The following is a 19167-nucleotide window of genomic DNA, read 5'->3' on the forward strand; positions in this document are numbered from 1 at the left end:
TTTGGTTGGGGTGATTCTGTGTTCGACTGCTATTTCTTGTAAACACAAAGGCGAATCATGCATAAGCGAATTCGGTTCGTGTTATATAAGATATCGTTCCCCTATTTATAAATCGTGTATGATCGAATTCGTGTAATGTAAACACGTGTTATACGAGGACTGACTGTACTGCAAAAATCTTGAGAGGTGCATTATGGCCACAGAAGCCGATGCGCCAACAACTACCAAAAAAAAAAAAAAAAAAAAAAACAAGAGAATTGATGTTATGTTCAATATTTACGTTCAGTGGTTCACAAATTATTTTTGTCCGACGGTTGAAAGTTAATGCAAAGATGAAGGGGTGGAGTTCAAAATTTTGTTGCTTTTAGACAATGCACCAGGCCATCCACCTGAAATTTCTGATCCCAATGAAAATATAAAAATATGCTTTCTTCCACCTAACACAACGTCTCTCTTACAACCCATGGATCAAGGCGTATTATGTGGCAAACTTTTTCCCAAGCGATTGAAGTTTTAACAGGAGTAGGATCATCATCTTTACAAACCTTTTTGGAAAAATTATATCAGGAATGCGATCGAAAATATATCTGCATCTTGTCTAGAAATCACTGCCAATGACATGCGTTCTGTTTGGCAGCACGTTTTGCCCCATTTGGCAAATGATTTCACTGGTTTTGAATCGCAAGTTCGGACAATTGCTGAAGACATTGTGAGCCCCAGGGGGCTCACATGTGGTGAGTATGAGCTTGGCCCACCCAGGGTCCTGAACTGGATATCATGATTCTTCTTTTCCTTGGTGATTCCCTTTCACTTCTGACTCTCTCTTTCTCACTCAGGGTAACTCAAAAATTTTTTTTGGCTGGTGCAGCATAAGCCTCAGTGCAAGAAAGCCTATGTGGCTAATAATAAGATCGGAAAAGACTTTGGCAGTGTCCAAAGTTTCGAACCCCATGTACATGACTGCATTGATTCACATGCAGATGACTTAGATGATGCAACTATCATCGAAATTGATGAGCAAACTGTATATGAAGAAGAAGAAAATTCTGAAGTGGATAACAATGAAGTGGCATCAGAAGAATTTTAAACAGAAGAATTGGAGGAAGTTTTTCAGGAGGGTTGGCATGGCCTGCAAGGCGATTATGAATGGAGATCCAAATGATGACCGTCAAGATATGTAAAATTTTACAAGATGGGATTCGATGCTACAGAGACTTGTATGCCGAGAAAAAGAAGAGATGACTTCACCACACTTCATTATTGAAATACTAAAATAAACAAAGCTTTTTTTTCTCATGTTACCTTTTCATTAATAAAATTTTTGTGATATTTTTTATTTCAAATCCTTTTAATTGGCTATCAAATGCAAATTGTTCATAGATTTATTATAATTTGTTTATAGACTGTTTCTCTGGAATGCATTCAATTAAACCCATTATAATTATACCTCAATCAGCATGGTTTCACAGAACAATTTTGGTACCAATTATCAGTGCTATGCTGGGTATTGCTGTATATATATATATAGCTGATACTATATATGCTTGCTTCCTTGTATTATTTTGCCATTACTAATATTATTATTACAGTATAAAATTATAGTACATAAAAAATGATAGAGCACTAAATATATTTTTTATTCTATTTCAGCATGGCAACAGATGATGCATATTGGCATGAATCAGAACAGAAAGGATATAACTTTGATGATGATGAGCAGGTAAAACAAAGGCTATTTTACTTTAGGTGGCTCATGCTATTAAAATATTCTTTGCTTTTAATATTATTTTAATTTTCAAGATAGTGTGATTTCAAAGGCTTAAGTGCAGTTTAGTGTTTTTTTTTTTTTTTTTTGAAAACCTTAAACACGAGGTATTAGAACCTATAGTGATTATAGTACACAATGAGAGCCTTGTCAGTCAATTTGACTCTGGAGAGACTGTTCATCAGATAGGATTTTCATCAGTGTGGTCTGTGCTTGTTAACTTTTTGCAAGTATTTGACACTTAAATAGAAAGGATTCAAGAATATTTGCTGATGATATTGAGGCAGTGTTAGGTGGGTTGAAATACTGCTAACCTGGGTGGGGAGAAGGTATAGACATCCTAATAGATTAAAGCAGCTGGAAGTAGAGGTGAAAGTTATTTTTATACTGTTTCTGTTGGAATAAAAACAGCATCCTAAAAAGTGAGGTGTTGGAGATTACAAGGACTTCTGGGGAATAAGTCTTAGTGAAAAATTGCATGGATTGCATTAGGGTTAATAAAAGCCAAAACAGATGGATATATACGCTGGTGTTCAAAGAAAATGCATCACCTAGGAATTTCACATTTCTAACCCTTTTTTGCGATGGTATGTTACATTAATGACTAGCATCACAAATAGAAAATAAACAAAAGATATTTATTAGTAGTTCAGGCAAAGCTAAGTAATATTTGACAGCTGCTTACACAATATTCCAAAATGAGGATTTGCAACCTTTATACAACAGTTTTGGCAAACATGACAATTATGGCTGAAGTAGTAGTAGTAGTGGTGGTGGCATGTGATGCAAGAAAGCAAATGTATGAGCTTATGCAGCATCAGCCAAAAAAAAAAAAAAAATCACACAATTCCCTCCAAATGCCTGTCCAGTTCCTCCTTAAATTTATTCAACCCATCAACTTCCACAACGACAGATGGAAGTTTGTTCCAGCAATTAACCACCCGCTGGCTAAAGGCAAATTTCCGCACATCTATTCTACATCTGTCCATTTGTAATTTGAATTTATGCCCCCTTAGGTTCGTAATCTGAACAAGTGGAAGGATCCCATCAGAATTCAGCGTGCTTGAACCCATTCAAATGTTATCAGAAGCCCTCAATTTGCTTCAGTTTATCATTTTAAATGGAAAAAAAATGAAAAATTCACCAGGTGCAAACTAATATTTAGTTGAACAGCCTCTGGCCCTGATGAGCAGCACACCGAAGTATTGACAAGATCAATTTCTGAAGATAATCAACTGATAGTTCGTGGTTCCAAACATGAATTATGGCTTCTGAAGTTCACGAATGGTCTTTCTGGCAACTGCAGATTCCACACGAGGACAACAGTTCTCTATAGAATTCAGGTCCAGGGCTTTTTTTTTCTTGCCAGCTAAGAGTTGGAATAGACCCTTTTTCCGAGCAATTTTTCACCTGTAACAAATGTAAACACATTACTGTCAAACCTCTAATGCAGAAATGAAGTTAAAGTAACTACAGAAGTGCCTACTTGCACTTTTTGCCCAATGAGAAGGAGCACAGTCGTCCTGAAAGATACAGCTACTTGGCAGGTTGAAATGGTCTGTGATGTTAGCATTAGCAATAGTAGAGGCATATGATGCAGGAAAGCAAACTTATGCAGCATCAGCAAAAAAAAAAAACACACCCATTTCACCCCTCCATTTGTTCCAAATACCTGTCCAGCTCAGCATTAAATTTATTTAGGCTGTCAACTTCCACAACAAAGGATGGAAGTCTGTTCCACCAACCAACTACCCAATGGCTAAAGGCAAACTTCTGCACATCTATCCTGCATCTGTCTTTCCTCAATTTGAATTTATGCCCTCTCAGGTGATTATTCTGAGCAAGAGAAAGAATCCCATCAGCATTGAGCATGCTCAAACAATTCAAGGCTTTATACACATCAATCAGATAACCTCGCAGGTGCCTAGTCTAAAGACACTGTAATTTGTGAATTTTAAGCCTTTCTTCGTAAGAGCAACCCTTTGTTCCATTCACTAACCTTGTTGCCGTTCTCTGTACTTGTTCCATCAGTTCTACATCCTTCTTAAAATGAGGCCTACCTGTATACAGTACTAAAGGTGTGGCCTCACCATTGCCTTATAAAACGGGATAATCACCTCCTTATCCCTGCTTGAAAAATTCCTGTATATCTTTGACAAGACACTGAGCTACTCAAGCAGACTGTCTACACTTCTCAGAAAACTTCATATCTGCCTGCACAATTGCCCCCAGGTCCTTTTCATTCTCTACCACTGTCAGTGTAGTACCACAGTTGATATGTCACTCTGGGGTTACTGCTTCTCATATGTAGTACTTTCCATTTGTCAATATTAAACTTCATTTGCCACCTCTCAGCCTATCTGCTCAACTTTTCTAGATCCTGTTGCAGCAGCGTACTGTCGTTATTGTCCTTAACAACCCTGCCAACCTTCGTATCGTCTGCAAACTTGGACATTAAGCCTGATATACCATCATTAATAAATACAGAAAACAACAATGGACCAACACTGAACCCCGAGGGACTCCACTAATAACATTAGTCCACGAGCAGTGTCCATTTATTACCACTCTGTCTTCTCACATTCAGCTATCCCTTTATCCATAGCAGCAATTTGCCTCCAATGCCACACTGCCCCAATTTGTTCGGCAATCTTCCATGTGCAACAGTATCAAAAGCCTTTCTAAGATCCAAATATATAATATCAAAGTTATTCCTTTGTGACCACATCATAGTTATCCAATCAAATTGGTCAGGCAAGACTTTCTCTTAACAAAACCATGCTGTGTCCGAGCTATAACTGAAGTCTTGTCTAGATGATCCTGCAGTGCTTTAACTAGTGCCTCCATTAATTTCCCTGGAACAGAGGTTAAACTAAGAGGTCTATAATTACTTGTTGCCTTTTGATCCTCATTTGTGAATTGTGGCCACATTTGCACACCTCCAGTCCATGGGTATCTACCCTGAGTCCAAAGAAGCTCTCATAATTATGGCTAAGGGTTTGCTTACTTCCTTTGCTGCCTCCTTTAATATAATTTAATATCCCGTCCACCCCAGGTGCCTTTTTTATGTTTATCCTCAACAATTTCTCCTCCACTTTCCTCTCATTTATTACAAAATCATCTAGCTCACTGCCAGAGTTTACTTCACCTCTGGCATTCCCCTCCCTGAATAACTCCTCATGGGTGATTGTAGATGCAAAATATTCATATAGTTGTTAGCCACCTGAGCAGGATCATCAACAGTTTAACCATCAATATCCAGTAAACCAATCTGATTCATCCCTTTCCTTCTAGAGTTTACATAGGTAAAGAACTCTTTGTTTTTCTTTGCATCCTTTGTCAAGGATTTCTCATAATCTGCCTTTGCCTGCCTAATCTCCTATATCACTTGGTTACAGACCAGGTTATATCTATCATTACAGACCAGCGTATATCTTCCGTGTTACCCATTAATTTATATGTATCCCATGCATTTTTTTCCTCTGCCATATGTCTCATTAGTTCATCTGACATCCATTTGGCTTAAACCTTGAACAACCTTGTGGGTCTGCTGACGAGGCTACTAGTGACGGTCGTGTTCCAAGCCGCTAAGTGGATTTTTCTTATTTATTGATTTGAAATTATTGTTTTTCTAAAACTTTTGATTTAAATTTAGTAGTATAACATTATTTTGTGATTTTTTGATTAATTTGGTGTATTTATTCTTTACTCGGCCTTGTAAAAGTATCGGTAAGGGTTTCCACGTGTTCGTAACTACCGCTACCGTTATTAACTTTCCCGCCATTGTGATACCGTACTAGATATACCGTAGGTTATATACCGTACTAGATAGCGTTAGTTGAACTTCGTTAGCAGTTAAATTGTACGTTTAAATAAATACATATAACGACTTAGATTACAAACGTAATATAATTAATAACATAACATAATTAATTAATAAATTAATAGAATCATGACTCAGACCAGAGCAGCAAAGCAAAAGGCTCAAGCTAATGGAAGTGCTGTGGCTCAGAGCAGAACTGAGGGGGGCAGTTGTCCTCTGACTTACAGCCTTATAAAATGCACTGTTTGCTTGATGTTTGCAGAGCAATCGGGTACGGGACTTGATACTGCCAAGGGGGATGTCTTTGTGTGTGCGCGATGCAAGGAGTGTAACGATATCAGGCAACAACTCGGCGTTCTTTTGGGCCTATATGAGAGCTTGAAGGACAGGGTGGATGCCCTCGAAGAAACTAAATTGAGGGGCCCATCAAGCTCTCAGCTGCCCACATCAACGCCAGAGCTTGCACTTGGGCATCGCGTGACACAGAGACAACCCCCAAGGCAGAATGCGCTGGTCCCGAAGGAACTAGTAGTTGTTGGTGACTCTATTGTCAGGGAAACGGGGAACATGCTTTGTAAAAAAGATAGGTGGAACAGGACCAGGGTATGTCTGCCAGGGGCAAAGGTTGATGACGTTGTAGAGCGAATATCATCTTTTAAGGGCACAAAAGGTGATATAGTTGTACACGTTGGCACTAATAATATTAAGAGTAGGAGACCGGCAGAATTACTTAACAAGTACAGGTCACTGTTGAACAAAAGCCGAGAATTAGGGTTGAATTTGAAAGTGTCTGCAATTCTGCCCAGACACGATAGGAGGGAGTATATGATGAGAGCCTTGTCGATCAATTCGGCCCTGGAAAGATTGTGCAAGGCTCAAAGGGTAGAATTTTTTTCAGCCTGGACCGTACTTGTTAACAGGAGAGATTGCTTCTACAGGGATGGGATACACTTAAATAGAAAGGGTGCAAGAATATTTGCTGATGCTATCGAGGCAGTGTTAGGTGGGTCGGAAAACTGCTAGCTTGGGGGGAGACAAAGACCAATAGATTGACAGTAGCCACTGGCAGAGGTGAAAGAGATTCTTGCACTGCTTCTATTAGAATGAGCAGAAGCCTGAAAAACAAGATGCATGGTATTTCAGAGACTGCTGGGAGCCATTGTGGTACAAGTAAACACATGGGTTGTGTTAGGGTAGCTAAGAATAGAAACAGGTGCAGGTATACTTGCGTGTACACCAATGCTAGGAGTTTAGTAAATAAATTTGATGAATTTGAGGTATTGCTCAAAACATCGAAGGCAGATATTGTTGGGATATCAGAGACGTGGTGTCACACAGATATAAGGGATGCGGAACTGCAATTTGGGGAGTACAACGTCTACAGAAAGGATAGACAGGATAGGAAGGGGGGAGGTGTTATGCTATTAGTTAAGAAACACATAAAAACCAAGGAAGTGAAGCCAGTCGACATCGCTGGACAGTGCAGTGTGGAGTCAGTTTGGTGTGACATAAGCATTGGGAGATCAAAATTGAGAGTAGGAGTGTGCTATAGGCCTAATGACTCTGATGAGTATAATAAGGAACTGTACAGGGAAATAGAGTGGGCCAGTAAATCAGAGTGTCTTATAATGGGAGATTTTAATTTCCCAGATATTGACTGGAATTTGGGGGCTGGATACTCACACACTAGCAGGGCTTTTGTGGATTTATTGGATGATTGTTTTCTACATCAGCATGTTCGGGAGGCAACTAGAGGGAGTAATACTCTTGATTTGATTATCAGCAGTGATTCTTCATGCATTAAGAATCTGCAGATAAACGAACCACTAGGTGGCAGTGATCACAGTGTGCTGAAGTGGGATTTACTCAAAGAGATAACTACCATTAGGGGTAAAGGGAAGGGTTATTGCTTCCGTAAAGGCGACTACGATGGACTGAGACAGTATTTAAATTCTATACAGTGGGACCAACTGATGATGTTACCAACAGCAAATTCAAAATGGGAAGCATTCAAAGAACTTATCTTGGAAGCTACTAGGCTTTACATACCAACTAAGAAATATTGTTCAAGGTTTAGGCCAAAATGGATGTCAGATGAACTAATGAGGCATATGGCAGAGAAGAAAAATGCATGGGATACTTACAAATTAACACATGACACAGAAGCCTATGATAGATACAAGTTGATATGCAACCAAGTTACAAAGGAGGTTAGGCAGGCAAAGGCAGATTACGAGAAATCCTTGGCAAGGGATGCAAAGAAAAACAGCAAAGAGTTCTTTACTTATGTAAACTCTAGAAGGAAAGGGATGAATCAGATTGGTCCACTTGATATTGATGGGTCAAGTGTTGATGATCCTGCTCAGGTGGCTAACAAACTAAATGAATATTTTGCATCGACATTCACACATGAGGAGTTATTCAGCGAGGGGAATGCCAGAGGTGTATTCAACTCTAGCAGTAAGTTACAGAATCTTGAAATAACTGGGAGTAAAGTGGAGGAGAAACTGTTGAAGATAAACACAAGAAAGGCACCCGGGGTGGATGGGATCTATCCAGTTATATTAAAGGAGGCAGCAAAGGAAGTAAGCAAACCCTTAGCCATAATTATGAGAGCTTCCTTGGACTCAGGGGAGGTACCCATAGACTGGAAATGTGCAAATGTGACCCCAATTCACAAAGGAGGATCAAAGGCTGACACAAGTAATTATAGACCTGTGAGCTTGACTTCTGTTCCAGGAAAATTAATGGAGGCACTGGTTAAAGACGCACTGCAGGATCATTTAGACAAGACTTCAGTTATAGCTCAGACACAGCATGGTTTTGTTAAGGGGAAGTCTTGCCTGACCAACTTGATTGGATACTATGATGCAGTCACAAAAGAACTGGATGCAGGGAATAACTTTGATATTATATACTTGGATCTTAGAAAGGCTTTTGATACTGTTGCACATGGAAGACTGCTACACAAATTGGAGCAGTGTGACATTGGAGGCCAATTGCTGCTATGGATAAAGGGGTGGTTGAGGGGGAGAAGACAGAGAGTGGTAATCAATGGACACTGCTCATCGTGGACTGATGTTATTAGTGGAGTCCCTCAGGGCTCAGTGTTGGGTCCATTATTGTTTTCTGTATTTATAAATGATATTGATGATGGTATATCGGGATTAATGTCCAAGTTTGCAGACGATACAAAGGTTGGCAGGGTTGTCAAGGACACTACTGACACTATGCTTCTGCAACAGGATCTGGAAAGGTTGAGCAGATGGGCTGAGAGGTGGCAAATGAAGTTTAACATTGACAAATGTAAAGTACTACACATGGGAAACAGCAACCCCAGAGCAACGTATCAACTCTATGGTACAACACTGACAGTGGTAGAGAATGAAAGGGACTTGGGGGTGGTTGTGCAGGCAGATATGAAGTTCCCTGAGCAGTGCAGACGGGCTGCAAGAGTAGCTCATGGAGTATTGTCAATGATATACAGGAATTTTTCCAGCAGGGATAAGGAGGTGATTATTCCATTCTATAAGGCGATGGTCAGGCCACACCTAGAGTACTGTATACAGGTCTGGAGGCCTCATTTCAAGAAGGATGTAGAGCTGCTGGAACGAGTACAGAGAAGGGCAACAAGATTAGTGAATGGAACAAAGGGGTGCTCTTACGAAGAAAGGCTTAAGTTTTACAAATTACAGTGTCTGGAGACTAGGCACCAGCGAGGTGATCTGATAGAGGTGTATAAAGCCTTGAATGGTTTAAGCATGCTCAATGCTGATGGGATTCTTCCTCTAGCTCAGAATAATCACCTGAGAGGGCATAAATTCAAATTGAGGAAAGACAGATGTAGGATAGACGTGCGGAAATTTGCCTTTAGCCAGCGAGTGGTTGGTTGGTGGAACAGACTTCCATCCCTTGTGGTGGAGGTTGATAGCCTAAATAAGTTTAAGGCTCAGCTGGACAGGTATTTTGAACGAACAGAGGGGTGAAGTGGAAGTGGTTTTTTTTTTTTTTTTTTTTTGGCTGATGCTGCATAAGCTTGCTTTCTTGCATCAAATGCCTCTGCTAATGCTAATGCTAATACAATATTTCTTAGTTGGTATGTAAAGCCTAGTAGCTTCCAAGATAAATTCTTTGAAAGCTTCCCATTTGAATTTGTTGGTAACATCATCAGTTGGTCCCACCATATAGAATTTAAATACTGTCTCAGACCACCGTAGTCGCCTTTACGAAAGAAAAAATCCTTCCCTTTACCCCTGATGGTAGTTACTTCTTTGAGTAAATCCCACTTCGGCACACTGTGATCACTGTCACCTAGTGGTTCCTTCATCTGCAGATTCTTAATGCATGAAGAATCACTACTGATGATCAGATCAAGAGTATTACTCCCTCTAGTTGCCTCCTGAACATGCTGATGTAGAAAACAATCATCCAATAAATCCAGAAAAGCCTTGCTAGTGTGTGAGTGACCACCCCACAAATTCCAGTCAATATCTGGGAAATTAACATGCTCTGATTTATTGGCCTACTCTATTTCCCTGTACAGTTTTTTTATTATACTCATCAGAGTCATTAGGTCTATAACACACTCCTGCTCTCAATTTTTAATCTCCCAATGCTTATGTCACACCAAACTGACTCAACACTGCACTGTTCAGTGATCTCGACTGGCTTCACTTCCTTGGGTTTTGTGTTTCTTAACTAATAGCATAACCGCTCCTCCCTTCTTATCCTGTCTGTCCTTCCTGTACACATTGTACTCCCCAAATTCTAGTTCTGCATTCCTTATATCTGTGTGATTCCACGTCTCTGATATCCCAACAATATCTGCCTTTGATGTTTTGAGCAATACCTCAAATTCATCAAACTTCTTTACCAAACTCCTAACATTGGTGTACATTCAAGTATACATGCACCTGTTCCTATTCTTAGCTACTCTAACACAACCCATGTGTTTACTTGTACTGCAGACTCCCAGCAGTCTCTGAAATACCCTGCATCTTATTTTCCAGGCTGCGGCTCATTCCAGTAGAAGCAGTGCAAGAATCACTTTCACCTCTACCAGTGTCTACTGTTAATCTATTAGTCCTTGTATCCCCCCAATCTAGCAGTTTTCCGACCCACCTAACACTGCCTTGATAGCATCAGCAAACATTCTTGGCCCCGAGTGCCAAGCGAGTGACTATAGCGATTTCTAAGTGATATTAAAGCGATTTTCTCAAAGAGCGGCTGATAATTATAGTAGTATCCTTCGTTTCTCACAGTTATTTAATTCTGCTGTTCTAAAGTAAAGAATTTAGCGTACCTAACAGAAAGGAAAGACACCTTTCTTCTTGTACATAGGATTACTTATTAACACACTAACTACTAACCTTCCTTTATCGCTTGGTCACTGGTGGCACCGGTCCTGCCTCCACGTGGCGGGGCTGGAAATCTGGGAGAAGAAAGTCACCCTCCCAGGACAAAAAGGAGCAAACATGGACAAAATTAAACAGTCCACTTATGGATCTTTTGATCCAGACCTAGATAGACATGATCGAGATCATGATGACACAACATCTTATGCTAAACGGCAAAAAAAAGAAGGAACGGATAATACCGTACCTCTCTTTTTAATTCTAACTCCTCCACAGACCAACCATTGAGTAAGCTTTCCCCATTTTTGATACAAAAATGTCTTGAAAATGTGGCTGGCCCTCCAAAAATGGTTAGGCGACTGAGATCTGGAGATTTATTAATTGAAATGACCGAACGTAGACACGCTGAGAGACTGTTAAAAGTATCTACCTTTGGTGGAATTCCCACGAAGGTTACCCCACATGCCACCTTAAACTCCTCTAAAGGGGTAATATCAGAGTGGGATCTTTTACACGTATCAGAGGATGAGCTTGTCCAGGAACTACAAGATCAAAATGTGACACACGCAAAAAGAATCGTCATCAAAAAAGATGGAGAGTCTGTCCCTACTCGGACAGTGATACTCACATTTAAAACACCGAACCTGCCTACCACTATAAAAGCTGGCTACCTTAGGTGTCAGGTAAGACCTTACATCCCGAACCCAGTCCGGTGCTTTAAGTGCCAAAAATTTGGCCATTCACAAACTGTATGCAGGGGAGTTTTTGTCTGCCCAAATTGCGGGTCCTCAGATCACAATCAGAGTGAGTGTTCTGCTGCAAAAATGACGTGCGCGAACTGCAAAGGTGACCACCCGGCATATTCCAAAATTTGTGAAAAATGGAAAACTGAAAAAAAAATAGTACGATACAAGATCGAAAACAACGTCAGCTACCAAGAAGCAAGAAAACTAGTTTCACCTATTATAAACAAAAATAGTACCTATGCTAATGTAGTAAAAAAATTCCAAACAGTCTCCACTCAAACAGATGTCACAGTTCCCATTACAAAGTCAATTTCTGATTGGGCTAGAACTGTCCTCTCTGAGCAACAACCAATGTTGTGCATAAACAACAACCCAAACTCTCAGACCAGGCAAATAACACTCCACTGACAATACCAGCTGCATCTCCTCCTCAGATATGTGCTAATACATCCGATATTACAAACCCAAAATCAAAGAAAAATACCCAGGACTTAATCATGGATACAGATGGGACAACTATACACGAAGAACCAATTTTAGAAATCTACGCTGAAGAAGAAATGGATACTGGTCGACCAGTTTTCAAAAAAGACAAATCAAAATTGGAACGAAATAAGCCAGTCACCCTCAAAAGGCAGTCAGATACAGCTCCATCAACTAAACATAAATAATGGCCTGTGTTTTACAATGGAACTGCAGAGGTTTTCGTTGCAACACAGATGACATCAATGCTTTAATTAACCGGTATTCTCCAATTGCTCTTTGTCTTCAGGAAACTTACCTAACCTTACAAATTTCTCCTTCGATAAAGAATTATTGCCTTTATCGAAGAGATCGTAATAGAACAAATGCTGCCCATGGTGGTGTAGCAATCCTAATAAATTCAAATATCCCAACTAAACATATTCCACTTCAAACTGAAATAGAAGCTGTCGCTGTTCATATAACTCACTGTATTTCAATGACAATTGTCTCAATTTACCTACCACCAAACCATACTTACTCCTTAAAAGACCTTGAAGATCTCTTCATACAGATACCTCCACCCCTCTGTATATTAGGAGATTTTAACGGGCACCACCCCTTATGGGGCGATCCTAAACTAGATAGACGGGGTCGACTAATTGAAAGCTTTCTAGAGTCACAAAATCTTACCATACTCAATACTGGTGCACACACTCACATACAACTCCCAACTGGACACACCTCAGCAATAGATCTCTCAATTTGTTCTCCAGTCCTGGTCCCAAGCATAGAGTGGCATGTTTCAAATGATCCTATGGGCAGTGATCACTTTCCAATCATATGCAATTTTTTAATATCAAAGACTCCTTCAAACAAACCCCGCAGGAAATGGAAATTTGTTCGGGCAGACTGGGCAAAAGTTCGTATATCAATCTCTCTTGATGAGGAAAAAATCCAGCTCCAGAATATTGATAATGTGACAGACTACATCACGTCACATATTCTAAAAGTGGCCAAGGAGACAATACCATTATCAAATCCCCCTGGTCGCAAGCATTACAATTACTGGTGGAATGAGGAATGTACAAAAGCAAAGAAAGCAAAAATTAAAGCCTGGAATTTATTTCGGCGATGTCCAACCACAACCAATCTCATTAACTATAAGAAACTAAGAGCAAAAGCACGATTTGTACAAAGGCAAGCCAAGAAAGAATCCTGGACCCGTTTTGCATCGACCTTTAACAGAAACACTGATCAGAAAACTATATGGAAAAAAATTAGACAGTTATCTGGTAAGTTTCCTACTATACCTTCTCCAATTCTCTCCTGGAAAGGACAAGATCTATCCAGTCCCTTAGATATTGCCAATGCTTTGGGCAGTACGTTTGCTGAAATCTCAGCAGCATCAGCCTTTTCTACATCATTCAAACAAATTAAAAACACCAAAGAAAAGCATTCTATAAACTTTCACACTGCCCGCCTTCTTTCATATAACAAACCTCTGCAATACTCTGAACTTTTGCATGCTATTAGAACAGCCCACAATGGTGCTGCAGGGCCAGATGGGATTTATTATGTGATGCTACAACATCTTGATGACAAAGCTTTGCGCTTGCTGCTGGTTTTTTACAATCGTATATTTTCAGAAAATGTTTTTCCAGCTTCCTGGCATCACTCTACTGTTTTGGCACTTCTAAAGCCTGGGAAAGATCCAACCAACCCCCATAGCTATAGACCGATATCTCTCTCAAGCTGCCTCAGCAAAATCCTAGAAAAGATTGTCCACAGAAGACTCGTCTGGATCATTGAGTCAGAACATCTAATGAGCCATAGTCGATATGGCTTTCGTAAAAATAGGTCGTGCTTAGATCTTATGGTCAAGGCTGAATTCGCCATTCGAAATGCCTTCGTTAAACGTGAACATCATGTAATGGTTTCAATAGACATAGAGAAGGCTTTTGACACCACCTGGCGGCATGGCATACTTGGTGATCTATACGCCCTTGGTCTGAGGGGCAACCTTCCTATATTTATTCAAAACTTCCTATGTACTAGATCGTTTCAAGTTCAGTACCAACATGCTCTATCTACAACGTTCATGCAGGAAGAAGGTGTTCCACAAGGATCAGTACTGAGTGCCACTCTGTTTGCTCTTAGAATAGATTCTATTACAAGACAGCTTCCAAATTCAATCGAGACTTACCTTTATGCAGATGACCTCTCCATCTCCTGCCATTCCCAAAATATGAGATCTATTGAACGGCAGCTTCAGATATCACTAAATAAAATACAACAGTGGGCTAGCATCAATGGCTATCGGCTCTCGCAGCAGAAAACAGTTGCAATTCATTTTTGTAGGCAGCGCAAACTTCATCCAGATCCTGAACTTCAAATTTCTAATGTCTCCATCCCGGTCACTAATAATATCAGATTTCTAGGATTAATCCTTGACAACAAGTTAAATTTTATAGACCATATTAAAAATGTACGTACTTCCTGTCTAAAAAAGTTAAACATTCTCAAAGCTTTATCCGCCCAAACATGGGGTGCAGATCGTACTTCTCTGCTTCGGCTATACAGGTCATTAATCAGATCCCGCCTTGATTATGGAGCTCCCATCTATGATTCTGCCAGAATGAGCGCATTACGCTGGCTTGATCCCATTCAACACAGTGCTTTGAGGATTGCACTTGGTGCTTTTAGAACGTCGCCCAAACATAGTCTCTATATTGATGCTCATGAGCCCCCATTATCGTTACGTAGAAAAACACTGTTACTAAAGTATGCCGTTAAGATACAAAGCTGTGCACCCGATTCAGTCATACTTGTTCAATCCACCACTAGAAAACCTCTTCAGAAATAAACCTAGCATAGTAAAACCAGCTGGTCTTCGTCTCCTTGAACTGATGGAAGTTTGGAATCTTTCCGTTCATTCCGTACAACAGGTAGCAACCTGCTGCCAACCACCATGGGCTTCTCTTGCTCTGGTGACTTGTGACACTTATCTCTGCCAATGGGGAAAAGACATTTTACAAGCATCTAATATCATACAACTTCATGCAGTTCACACTCAAAGATATAGTGATTTTTCCCCAATTTATACAGATGGCTCTAAATCAAATTCAAACGTTGGAGCAGCTGCAGTGTTCCCGAATACCGTTATTTCAGTGTCCCTTCCATCTGAATTCAGTATCTTTTCAGCTGAAATATATGCAATTAAACTGGCCTTACAAAATCTCTGTGCTGATCGATCTTTAAAATCAGTTATTTACACCGATTCGCTTAGTTCAATCATGGCTTTATGTAATTTCTCAGATAAAGTTCACCCCGTTATAGAAGAAATACGAAACATATTACTAAAAATTGAAGAACGCCATCAACAGGTCATCTTCTGTTGGATTCCAGCACATTCTGGTATTTTGGGCAATGAACTGGCTGACAAAGCCGCAAAAAATCCAACTAGCTTAGACTTAACTAATATCCCTGTTCCGCCATCAGACTTTGCAGTAGCTATTCAAGCTGCATGCTTGTCAGAATGGACAACAATCTGGCACTCTCAAACAAATAATAAATTCTTTCAATTTAAACACGATCCAAAAAATTGGTGCTCCAGTATCCATACATCAAGACGAGAAGAAGTAGTCCTATCAAGGGCAAGAATAGGTCATACCCATCTAACCCATCTTTATTTACTTAGAGGAGACGATCCACCACAGTGTCCACATTGCTATATAAATCTGACTGTTAAACACATACTCATTGACTGCCCCTACTATAGACAAGACAGAGCATCAACCCTGCTATCACTGGTAAATCTTAATAAACCAATAACTTTAGAGAATCTCATTGGTGACAAGGCAAATATTTTCGAATTTTTCAACTTTCTGAAGCAGATTGGACTTTTTAATCTTTTCTGATTTTATAAAAATTTTTTGATTTCCCTATATAAAAATTGAATAGGCGCATTATAGCCATAGTAGCTTATGCGCCATTAAACGCCCATAACAACAACAACAACAAGCAAACATTCTTGCACCCTTTCTATTTAAGTGTATCCCATCCCTGTAGAAGCAGTCTCTCCTCTTAACAAGTACAGACCAGGCTGAAAAAAAATTCTACCCCTTGAGCCTTGCACAATCTTTCCAGGGCCGAATTGATCGACAGGGCGCTCATCATATACTCCCTCCTATCATGTCTGGGCAGAATTGCAGACACTTTCAAATTCAACCCTAATTCATGGCTTTTTTTCAACAGTGACCTGTACTTGTTAAGTAATTTTGCCGGTCTCCTACTTTTAATATCATTAGTTTTAATATAATTTAATATCATTTTAATATCATTGCAAACATGTACAACAATATCACCTTTTATGCCCTTAAAAGGAGATATCTGCTCTACGTCATCAACCTTTGTCCCTTGAAGACATACCCTGGTCCTGTTCCACCTATCCTTTTTGCATAGCATGATCCCCGTTTCCCTGACAATAGTCACCAACAACTGTTAGTTCCTGTGGAACCAGTGCATTCTGCCTTGGGGGTTGCCGCTGTGCTGCGTGATGATCAATTGCAAGCTCTGGCATTGATGTGGGCAGCTGAGAGCTTGATGGGCCTCTCAATTTAGATCCTTCGAGGGCATCCACCCTATCCTTCAAGCTCTCATATAGGCCCATAAAAACGCTGAGTTGTCGCCTCATTTCCTCACACTGCTTACATCACACGCACACACACACACACACACACACACAAAGACATCCCCCTTGGCAGTATCATGTCCCGTACCTGATTGCTCCAGAAACATCAAGCAAGCAGTGCATTTTAAAAGGCTGTGATTCAGAGGGCAACTGCCCCCTCTCAGTTCTTCCCTGAGCCACAGCACTCCATTTAACTTGAGCTTTTTGCTTTGCTGCTCTGGTCTGAGTCATGATTTCAATTTTAGTACAAAATTATAACCCTAAACTTGTATTCCAACGCAGTTGTAACACATATCTATATATATATTTTTTTTTTAGTATCAAGTATTATCTTCAAGTTTCTTTATATAACTTCCGTATCAACTTATGTATTAATTAATTATGTTACGTTTGTAAAAGTCGTTATATGTACAGTGAAACTTCTAATGGACACCTCTCTTTAACGGACATCTCTCTACAACGGACATTTTCAAATTCCCCAACTCTCCTCTATTGGTTTTAACGTGTTTTCAGCTTCTGTCTAGCAGACATTTTCTGTAACAGACACGGACAGGCAATCTGCACTGTTTTGTTTAGATTAGCACTTAATTTGATCTTCCCATAACAGACAGCGGGCGAGGTCACGGCCGTTTTTCTAGCAACATTTCTTCCACGTATTGCCTCAATCGTGTGTTTATTTTCTATTTCTGATTCTCTGAATTTTATCAAGGTTTACGTCGCGGTTTTGAACCCTTTTTCAAGAATTTTAAGGCACGTGTAAGACTTCTGATGAATTCAGTGTGTGCAGGGGGGGGAATTTTGTCGGCCTTTCGTCTTTTGAGTTTCAGTTTTCAGTTTTGTTCAGTGTCATGTGAAGTGCACAATGTTTTCTCGTAAACATTTAACTTTAAAAGATAAAGTCGAACTCATTAATGCATATGATCGGCAAAACAATAGTGTTTGCAATCTCGCTGCAAAATTCAAAATTGGGAAGACGCAGGTAAGCGACATCCTAAAGGAAAAAAATGAACTGCTCACACAATTTTGGCAACACGTAAATGATCAGGTTCAAAAATCATTCCCGAAAACTGTTGGACTTAAATTGACAATGTTACGTATGAGTGGTTTTGTTGCGCATGTGCTAAAAAAATTCCCATTAATGGGCCTATTATTAGGGAAAAGGCTTTGGAGGTTGTGAAATCTATGGGAGTAAGTGAGTTAAAAGCTTCTGTGGGATAGCTAGACAAGTTCAAAACTTGGCATAAAATTTCTTGGAAAACCTTAAGTGGTTGAAGGTGGATCTGTTGATACTGGGGTTGCAACAGAGTGGACCATCAAATTGGAAGATTTATGTCGTGATTTTGAAGTTTTAAAATTTTTAATGAATTTTTAAAGCTCTTCCTGAAAAAACAATGAGTCTAAAAAACGAAAAGTGCCAGGGCAGAAAAATTTCTAAGGAACGCTTGACTGTACTATTGTGTACAGATATGCTGGGAGACTTTGAACAACCTCTTGTTAGGGGAAAACCACAAAATCCTCGTTGTTTCAAGGGCATAAAGTTGAATCTTTTGAATGTTGACTGGAAGTCTAATAAAAAAGCGTGGATGACACGAGATATCATGAGCGAATGGATAAGTCACTTTAACCAAAACATGATTCGTCAAAACAGAAAAATTATTCTTTTCTTGGATAATGCTGCATCTCACCCGCACATTGAATTATCCAACATTCAAATCGTTTTTCTGCCACCAAACACATCGGCAGAGTGTCAGCCCTTGGATCAAGGGATAATAAACAATTTTAAACTTCACTACAGAAAACGTGTTTTAAGACATCTCATTGCAAACATGAACGATGTAACATGTGCGAGTGACTTTGGAAAGAAACTCAGCATCCTAGATGCGATTCAATGGATTTCCTCTTCAGTAAACGCAATTAGAAAACAAACTGTCGTGAACTGTTTTGTAAAGTCTGGCTTCTCAAATGCAAAAATTGAAGTTGTGAACAGCAATGTGGAGCACCAAGAAGAACAAGAACTTCAACATCTATTGATAATATACGATACTTCCACTACAAGTGACCCTGGCTACAAAGATATAGACTCGAACCTCACTACAGAAGATGGTGCTCTAGATATCAATGACATTATCATCGATATTTTTCAAGAAGTTCCTCATGAGGATGAAGAAATGGAAGGAGGTCATTTTGTCGAAGAACACTTTTAGCATTAGCATTAGTAGAGGCATATGATGCAAGAAAGCAAGCTTATTCAGCATCAGCCAAAAAAAAAAAAAAAAACACACCTCTCCCATTCCACCCCTCCGTTCGTTCGAAATACCTGTCCA

At 39.7% G+C, this 19167-nt stretch overlaps 1 protein-coding gene across 7 annotated transcripts in view; it reads left to right on the forward strand.

Moving 5' to 3' along the window:
• Nucleotides 1-19167, forward strand: part of Vps16B (Vacuolar protein sorting 16B) — a 456530-nt gene that overhangs the window by 55802 nt on the left and 381561 nt on the right. For all 7 annotated transcript variants that reach the window (XM_090375324.1, XM_090375325.1, XM_090375323.1 and 4 more), the window contains one exon: nucleotides 1651-1720. In XM_090375324.1, coding sequence (XP_090231450.1) covers nucleotides 1652-1720 — 69 coding nt within the window. In that variant the 5' untranslated portion in view covers nucleotide 1651. The remainder of the gene's footprint in view (nucleotides 1-1650; nucleotides 1721-19167) is intronic.

Source organism: Mastigoproctus giganteus, chromosome 6, assembly GCF_048544385.1.
Source record: "Mastigoproctus giganteus isolate SK-2022 chromosome 6, ASM4854438v1, whole genome shotgun sequence".
Lineage (NCBI taxonomy): Eukaryota > Metazoa > Arthropoda > Arachnida > Uropygi > Thelyphonidae > Mastigoproctus > Mastigoproctus giganteus.